The following is a 9037-nucleotide window of genomic DNA, read 5'->3' on the forward strand; positions in this document are numbered from 1 at the left end:
AGGGGCAAATATACAAGGGGTTTAAGCTCCAAAGACTTTAGGGAGGCCTTGCGGACTTCTGTTTCCCAGACCGATAGTACCTTCAAAAGGACACAATGTAACAGGGTTAAGGTTTTGTTTTTTGTTTTTAATATTAAAAGAAAAAAGAAAGACAAGAATGTAAAATCACCGGCATAGATAGGTATATGGGAAAACAACCCACGCTTTTTTCTTTTTTTTTTTCTTTTTTTTTTTTTTTTTTTTTTTGGTTAGAAGCTTTGGAATTGCAGTTAGTTTATTTTTTGAAATTGGTTTGTTATTAATTTTTTTATTTAAATTCATTTGTTTGTATTGTTCATCTTCAAAGCTTACAATCTGAAGGTGTCCGTTCCTACACTGGTCAGACCACTGTCCTTGGGGCAGCTGGGGTCTTTGGGACCCTCCACCGGGCTCGCCGGTCCGTCGGACTTTTGGCTGAGATCCGTGTCAGACTCCTCCGAATAGTCGTCTGTTGGCATCGAGGGCTGAACCCCTGAGGTGCTGCATGAACTTGAGGTAACCGTTGAAGATGAGGAGAGAGGAGGAAAAGAAGGGGGCTTCGCGGCCGATGCCCGGGAGACCACTTGCGGCCAAGACTTCCTGGAGGCGTGGGGGGAAGCGGAGGACGAGGGGGCGGCCGACGGGGGAGGGGGGCTGTCGTTTGAGTGAGCGGCAGACTGCGAGGTAGATGCGGTGCTAGGATCGGGGAAGCAGGCAGAGTGAGGTAATAAACTAGGGTGCTCTTTGGCGTTTCTTGCTGCTCTCGTGATTGTTCTGTGTTTGTGCAAGGCCGACTCGAGATGTTGACTCAGAGCTTCCTCCCCACAGAGCGCGCTCTCGCACGCCAGGCAGTGGTATGAGCCGCCGCCATTCCCGCCGCCGCCGCCGCCACTGCCGCCGCCGCCACCGCCCGTGGGGACGTGAAGCACCATCTCTTGCAGGTTCACCACAGACTGGCCGAAGAAGCAGAGGGACTTCAGGTGGCTCCTCGCCGCCTCCTCGTCCCCGAAGCCCGCCTGGCACTTGCGGCAGACCAACTTGTACTGCACCTTTGGAACAATGAAGGGGTCGTAGAGGGAGTCCGCACTTTTGCTTTCTGCTTCTGGCTCTTCGGGGGGTTTCGGCAGGAGGGGGGACACCTCACGGGGTGCGTTTTTCTGCTCTTCTGGTTTGGGGGATTCTTTGGCAGGGTCTTTGTCTGGGGAAGCAGCCCCCTGGGGGACTGGGGTTTGGCTTGCTTTGGGCTGCTGCTGCTGCACTTTTTGCTGCTGCTGCTGCTGCTGTAGTTGCCGCTGCTGCTGCTGCTGGATCGCCTCCTGCAGACTCTGCTGGTATTGCTGGTACTGCTGCAGTAGGGAGCCTGGGGACAGCCCCATCAGGGCCTGTGATAGCGCAGGGCTGTAGGGAAACAGGCCTTCCATGCCATACATAGGCTGCAGGTACCCGCTCTGCAGGGCGCCAGGGATCTGGGGGGCGTAGTAAGGAGAGAAGCCTGGTACAAAGTAAGGAAGGAACTGGCTCGTGAGCAATGCTGTGGGGTCTGAAGTCAAGGCTGCCTGCAGGGCTTGCAGCTGTGCAGGGTCCACTGCATATTCCATGGTGGGCAGCGGGGCTGAGATGGTGGCTGCAGCTGCCGTGGGGGCCTCTCCTTTCTCCTTCTTGGGGATAGGCAGGGCTTCCCCTTTCCCTTTGTGTGCCTTTTCCTTCTCTTTTACCTTCTCGCTGTCTTTGTCCTTGCGTGGCTGCTGTGGTGGGAGTTGTGTGGGTGGTGGCTGGGCAACTGGTGGGGGTGGCTGCACCTGTGGCTGCTGCTGGGGCTGGGGGGGTTGCTGAGGGGCCATTGCCATAGTGGCTTGTGCTGGGGTTGGGGAGCTCAGCGATGCTGAGGATGGTTTATTTGGTAATCCCGAGGTGGGGAGGCCAGGGGAAGGAACTGTTGTGCTGGGCAGACCCATCAAGTTCGGTTTGGGAGACGTTAAAGCTGAAAGGAATAGAGATAGAGAAATCACAAATCATTTTGAGGTGGTGAGCTTGAAGCTTAAGACACTTTTACCTGGATCACTGGCACAAAGTCTGAGAGCTCAAGGTTTAAACTTGAAGGATCCTCACAAAACCAGTGTTAAAATGGAGGTGTCCTATCAGATTCGGGATAGGACAGTCTTGTGTTCTAAATAGGACCCAGGTCTGAGTCAGTTCCCATACTTCCTCTATCAGCTAAACAGAAATCTTCCTTGCCAAAACATCACACCACTGGTTCACACTCTTTTGCTGTGCTCCTAGCTAGCATTCATTCTGCCCAGTGACATCAGTCTGGAAGACTCCCAAAACTAGCTTTCTCACTTGGGATTTAAAGGCCTTTCTCAAAGTTCCCCAGAAATAGCAAGAGGCCTTCCCCGAAGGTGTACAGAGGAGTGAGGCAACTGGAAGAGAGAGCAAGAAAGCTGCCAGACACCAGGCTACACAGACAGAAATATCAGGTTCTACACGTGCTCCTCTCTGGCCTGCACTGCTGCAGAGGAATAGATGCGGTGGTAGGTCAGAGAGTGGAGGAAGAGGAAGAAATCAACATAGCCCTTTCGGGGAAAATTGCTCTCCCCCCGCCCCTTGGTGCCGCTGGTATACTTTAACAGATCTTTTGTGAAATTTAACCAGCCAGGAATAAGATTCTGGACCTTGCTGGGAAATGAGCATTTTCATTTGGCCCACTTGGTACACCAGAAGTTGGGGGTGTGATGCAGGAAAAGGAGAAAGGCAGTGTCAGAAATGGGAAAACCCAAGGTGCTGGCACCACCAATTCCTATGGTGGCAATCTATCCCCAGTACAACAGCTTGGGGTGGGGGGGAAGGTCTTTGATTAGGTGACTAGGCCTACATGGGGGTATAGTTCTACCATCACACTTAGGCCTTATCATTACCTAAAAAGCCTTCTCCAAGCTCACAGCCTAATATCCTTCTTGACCCACAACCCTCTCCTGGCTTAAGTCTTTGTTCCATGGTGATGGAAGACAACCTGCAGGTACATTAAGCAAGGTGGTGGGAAATGGGACAGGGTATGCTGACTCAGAAACTGAGAATTCGTGGGCAGCAGCCTTTAGATACCACACCCAACACACTAAATAGTATTCACCCCTTTATTTCAGAGGACTTAAAACCCAAGAGTTCCTTGTTCATCAGGACCACCTTCTGCGAGAAAGCTGGACAGGGAGCACCATGACACTGTCTTGTGAGAAAATCACTCCGAAGCCCAGACTGGGTGAAGACAGTGCTGCATGTTCACATGGGAGTATTGAACTGCATTTTCAGATCCTCAAATTTCAGACGAGAGAACAAGGTTGCCTCAAATTGCCAATCTCAGGAAAACATCCATTAGCATTTGGATAGCTAAGAGTGATACTTCTCCCAGAATCACCTGGCTTCACCCTTTTACTCTTCCAAGAAGGGGTAGCTGAGATGAAGTCATCCAGTGTTCTCAATGCACATGAGACTGAAAATTTCTCTCAACTCAGAAAATTTTAGTAAAGGCCCATTGGTTAAATGTACAAACAGGGCAGAGAGAGTAGATTATGAATTCTAAGCTTGGGTTACAGCTCTTTCTGTCCACTTTCTTGTGATGGGTCCGGTGCACTTCTTAGATTTAAGTTAAGAGCCAAAATAGTAGTGGGGACAGGAAAGAATGCCTGGAGGTTTCCCTACCTTATTAGCTTCAGGCTTTCTAAAATAAGATCCAGGTCAGAAGGCCTTAAACTGACTTTCTCTATCTGGAATTTATATTCCACATAAGAGTCAAATTTTAAGAAACATTTACTGAACCCCTTTTTATATACTAAGCCCGTCATTAGCTCTGTACCTCATTCAAATAATTTCAGGGCCTTGTTTTCTCATTTTCAAGATCAGAACCAAGAATAGCACCCCAAAGAATTATGTGCCTCTGGAGTCAGGCTGACACAATGGCTGATCCATATTTGCCCTTGTGCTCTGGGTCTATACATTAGTAGGCTGCAGGGATTGAATGCAGTTCATATGTAAAGAACTTACTGTTTGGCCTGACAGATAGTAAATGCTCAATAAATATAAGTTCTTTCCCTCCCATTCCAAATCCAGTGCTTCTGTGAGCTGGGATACAGTCAGGTGGGTGCCTTGAATAATTAAAACCAGATCTTTCTATCTTGAGTCCACTTTAAGTGGTCAGAACCTGAGTAGCACTAAACATATACCTGTTGACTGACTGGCTCATATTGGGTGTTGTGGAAGGAGCACATAGCACTGGGAGCCCGGAGGCCTGGGTGGGAGCTCTGGCTCCTACCCTAGCTTGCTGAATGGTCTTGACCTCTCTGGGCCTCAGTTTTCTCATCTGTAAAACAAGGGGAATAGATCAGACATTCTGATTCTAATTTTTTCACATTACGAAATGTTGGGCCTTCCCAAGCCCCTCTGCCAAGGTCCTGGGCTGCAAGGGTAATTCAACGTCTGGCCACTTTCCACAGCTTCCTTCCTGGCATGTGCGTAGCTGTCTTTAGCATTGTACTGTGACATTACATGCCAATATACACAGGCAATGATTTCTACATCTTAATACTTCCTTTTCTTTTTGTTCTCTTTGGATAAGAAACTGGGACCCAGGAATGCTGCAGACTCATGTTCTGTAAAAACTGCCAAAATTACAAAACCTAGATTAATTCAACCACAACTACCCTGGAAAGCAGCAGGCATCCTTCAACCCTTGGGAAAGGGACACCTTTGAGGACAAAGAGGCACTCTGAGGGGTTGGTGAGTATGCTGCTCAGTACAAGTGAAGGGAGAACTTGCTGATCTACACCCAAATCTCACATCACCCTGGAGGTGAAGGCTCCATTTAGGATAGACAGCTAGATCCAGAGATGACCGGTGAGGACGGAGCAGGAGAAATGAGCCATACACAGGAAGAACTGGGAAACTCCCTAGTAAGTGTGGAAGAGTACCAAGTGTATGACTCTAAAATAGAGGGCTAGGGGAGTAGAAATGGTGATGGGAAAAGGAAATGAAGGGGTAACTGCAGAAGCCTAAAAGTGACCTTAACAGTTTTTTGTCTGCAGGACAAATACAAACATGTCAAAATTACAACTTAATTCAAGATTTCTAGTCAGTGCATTCACATACATGGCCAGGCTCATTAGGAACTAGCAGTCTTGCTGTTCTAGCTAGGAGACAACCCCAGGCCTAAGACTGTACCACAGGAGGACGTCTTCCTCATCCCATTTCTACTGCCACAGGAGCTCTCTAAAATGGGGGGGTGGGGGCGGGAGTGGTCTTAGGACTGCAAATGAGGTCAAATAGTTGACTTAAATTCCGTGAACCAGTTTACATAGGGCACAATTCAGAATTAGCTGAGTTGTTCCAGTGTCTTATGTCTTCAACAGGTATCAAGAGAAGATCAGGATTCCACAAGGACTGAATGTAAAGGTCTAGGATTGAAACCTTTTTCTTGAAAGGTTTTCTATTATGCCAGGGCCTTTTAGTTCTTCCTTCCTTCCCTGATTGTGCTATTCAACACAGGACAGAACAGTGGTTTGAAAGAATGTTCTAACCAGCAGATCCTGTCCCTGGACTAGCAAAGCAAACAATTACATCATAGCACAGCATTAGGGGTTACTCAAGAGTAAGGGACCCATGTTTTGGGTCTAGAGAAAGTGAATTTCCTATCTCCCCAACACTCAGAAGGTTTGGGTAGTAATCACACATCACAACACTGATTGGGTATCTATATGATGCCGAACCTAGAGCAGAACCCACCTGTGTTGGATGGAGTAAAACCTGGCAAGGAGGGGCTGTTGAGGCCGGGGAGCAACACGGGAGGAATGCCCTGGAGCGCTGGGTACGCCGTGGGAAGGTTAAGAGCCTGAAGAGGGGCGTTGTCAAACATCCCTTGCTGCTGAGCTGCCAGTCCGAGGACCTCATTGGCCTTTTTAATCCGGTCCAACTCTTGTTGAGCCATCAACTGGCGTACAGTGGCTGGGTCGAAGTATTCTTTCTCCTTGTCCAACTGGCTTCCAATGGTGTCTTTAACTTTGGAGATATGCTGTTGGGAAAAGATATGGTCACGTACAGACAATCGAGCACTGTACTTGATGCCACACAAAGTGCACTCTGTTTTGGGTCCCTCGTAACTCGTTTGGTTTATACCAAAATGCTTGGCCATGCTTAACTTGGACTTCTTTTCTTTCGCTCGGGCATTCTGGAACCAGACCTGAACAACTCTCTTTGGCAGTCCAATGTCATTGCCCAGGACCTCACACTCTAGCATGGTGGGTGTCCTGTAGTCATTAAAGCATGACTTGAGGACCTTAAGCTGCAGATTGGTCATTTGAGTGCGAAAACGTTTCTGCCCGGGCCGATCCCCGCTGTCTCCAGATTTGCCTGCTGACCCACTCGCACCAGGACTTGGGGAGCAGGGGTCTGCAAGGCTTGAGGTTTCACTGTAGTCCACTGTACCTTCATTGTCATATTCCTTGCTGTAAAAGCTTGGGGCTGGGCTGACCAGGCCAGATGACAGCCGATCTTCATACTCGGACATTGCCATCATGGCCGCTTTGGTCAGCCCCTCATTGGGTGCAGAAGAGGATTTGGTTTCAGTTGCTATTCCTGTTGCACTGTCATTATCTGCATTGCCTTCATCTCCAGTGGTGGTATCTGTGATTGCTGTGTTGACAGAGGAACAGTCGTCGTTATCCAGCTTCGTTTGGTCAAAGTTTAGATTAACTGAGGACATGGAGGGACTTTCAAAGTCTTCAATCCCTTCCACCTTGATGGAAGAAGGGCTAAGAAGAGTTCTGGGAGACAACTCCATAGTTTTACTCACGGGCGAGAGGGGAACACCTTGACCATCACTGCTAGCTGGAGGAAGGTGAGAAAAGCTAGTTCCATCAAAAATATCTCCTTTCATCTGGAGTCCCCCATCACAGTCTAACAGCATTGCAGACAGAGTTAGGTTGTAGCCAGCTCTCTTGGCTTCATGCCAGTGGCGGGACCGGATATGAGCCTCCAGGGCTGTCTTGGCTTTGAAGAGCGCTCTGCAAAAAGGGCATCTCCTATGGGCCTGGGCTGGGCCCACAGCCCGGAACTGTCCTTTTCTTTCCCGGGCTCGGGTGTTCTGAAACCAGACTTGTACCACACGTTTCTTTAAGCCCACCTCATGCGCAATGTGATCCAACATCTTTCGAGTTGGGTTGGAGTCCAGTAGGTACTTCTGGTACAGAATTTCTAGCTGTTCTGGTGTAATGGTTGTTCTCAAACGCTTGTCTCTCTGAGGTTCTTCGCCTCCTGTTCCACTGTCATTTTCACCAGGACTGGCATTGGCCTTTTCTTCCAGCTTCCTCTTCAGAGTGTTCATGGTGGAGGTCGGAGTTGAAGGAGAAGTGGCTGAGCTTGCTGGAATCTGAGGTATGGCCCCAGAGAGCAGCTGGCTGGCCAGGAGTGGGTTGCTAGGATCGAACAACATGAAAGGCATATCTAGTGACCTGTCCAAAAACTGGGGATGGATGAACTGGTTCTGCGCACTCAGGAAGTGAAGTTGTTGATGCTCTTGCCAGTGCTCAAATGATGGGAATGCCAGCTTGCACTGGTCACACTGGTAGGGGATTAGCTGAGGAGGTAGGTTTGCCAACTGTTGGGGGGTTGACGTGTGAAGAGGCTTGAGGGGCAAATGGGAGAGCTGGGAAGGACTGGGGCTCGATGTGGGTAAGGGACACTGAGGTGGGGGTGCTTGTGGAGGAGGCTGTGGTAATGAAGGGGGTGCAGTCAGCTGGGGGAGCTTTTGCTGGGCTGTGTTTGTCTTTTGCTCAGGCTGGTCCTGTTGCTGCAGCTCTGCCTTCGGTTGTCCTTGCTTTTCTTGGGTTTGGTTCGGCTGCATACTGGGAGGCTCAGCCTGCTTTGGCTTCTCATCACTTGCCTCTGTTTTGGAACTGAAGGTGGCTAGCTCTTCAGCCTCCGTTGTGAGCTGCAAGAATGCAGAGGAGGCTGTGTTGGCTGATGGTGCGGGGGCACTGTAAGCTTGTGATGGCATTGGGGTGCTGCAGGAGGAACTTGTGGGTGTCAGGATCTCCATGGCATCCATAGAATCCTCATTTTGGCTGTCTTCCTGCCCCTCCTCATCCTCATCTTTGTAACACAGCTTCTTCTGGTGCTTGATGAGATCAAATATGCGCTGAAACACCAGGCTGCATTTTTTGCACTGGTAGTTCAAGTTGCTTGTTCGGATGTACCTGTCATTTGTAAGTTCACGCCGCTCTCCATCTTTGCCCTCTCCCTGATTCTCATAATTTTTCCTGGCTTTCTGTCGGGCATTTTGAAACCATACCACTATGACTCGGGTTGGAAGGTTCAGTAAATTAGAAAGTTGTTCAAATTCATCATCCTTTGGGTAAGCGTTGGCGTCAAAGAAGTCCTGTAGGACCCTCAGCTGGTAGTCAGTAAACCTTGTCCTTGACGATCTCTTGCTTCCCCAGTACTCCTGCTTCTGAGGTTCTGGCGAAGGGGGCCGGGAGTCGATCTTGAGCTCCTCCAGGCTGGTGATGGGAGGGTTGCTGAAGTTGTAAGGGGAGTCCTTGTTACGCTGCCGCTCTTTGAAGAGAGTGTTTCTGAACCAGTGCTTGATCACTTTCTGGGGCAACCCAGACTTGTCTGCCATCTCTTTGATCTGCTCTTCACTGGGGGAGTTGTTAATGTCAAAATACTGCCGCAGGACTCGAAGCTGGTCATCTGTGATCCTGGTGCGAGGCCTCTTGTTCTGCTGCTGGAGCAGGCTGGGGTTGAGCTGATGCTGGTACAGCTGGGCCAGGTCTGCAGGCAGTGGCTCCACAGGTCCCAGCTGAGGGGGTAGCTGAGCCGGCAAGGTCTGCAGCGGCATGGTCTGCATCATCAGTGGCGAGAAGATGGGCAGCTCCATGGGCATGGAGAGCTGGGTGAGCGGAACAGAGGGCTGAGCCGGTGCGATGGTAGGGGAGGTGATGGGTGGGGCCGACGCAGGGATGGCCGGTGTGGAAGC

The 9037-nt window shown here is 49.9% G+C and overlaps 1 protein-coding gene across 1 annotated transcript in view; it reads right to left on the minus strand.

Moving 5' to 3' along the window:
• Positions 1-264: 264 nt before the first annotated feature.
• Positions 265-9037, minus strand: part of ZFHX3 (zinc finger homeobox 3) — a 147039-nt gene continuing 138266 nt past the window's right edge. Inside the window, exons 9-10 of the mRNA XM_012730616.1 lie at positions 5788-9029; positions 265-1999 (exon numbers count right to left, since the gene is read on the minus strand). Of these exons, the coding sequence (XP_012586070.1) occupies positions 348-1999; positions 5788-9029 (4894 nt within the window). The 3' untranslated portion in view covers positions 265-347. The remainder of the gene's footprint in view (positions 2000-5787; positions 9030-9037) is intronic.

The sequence above is a fragment of the Condylura cristata genome, unplaced genomic scaffold, assembly GCF_000260355.1.
Source record: "Condylura cristata isolate star-nosed mole 26May11 unplaced genomic scaffold, ConCri1.0 scaffold00028, whole genome shotgun sequence".
NCBI classification, from domain to species: domain Eukaryota; kingdom Metazoa; phylum Chordata; class Mammalia; order Eulipotyphla; family Talpidae; genus Condylura; species Condylura cristata.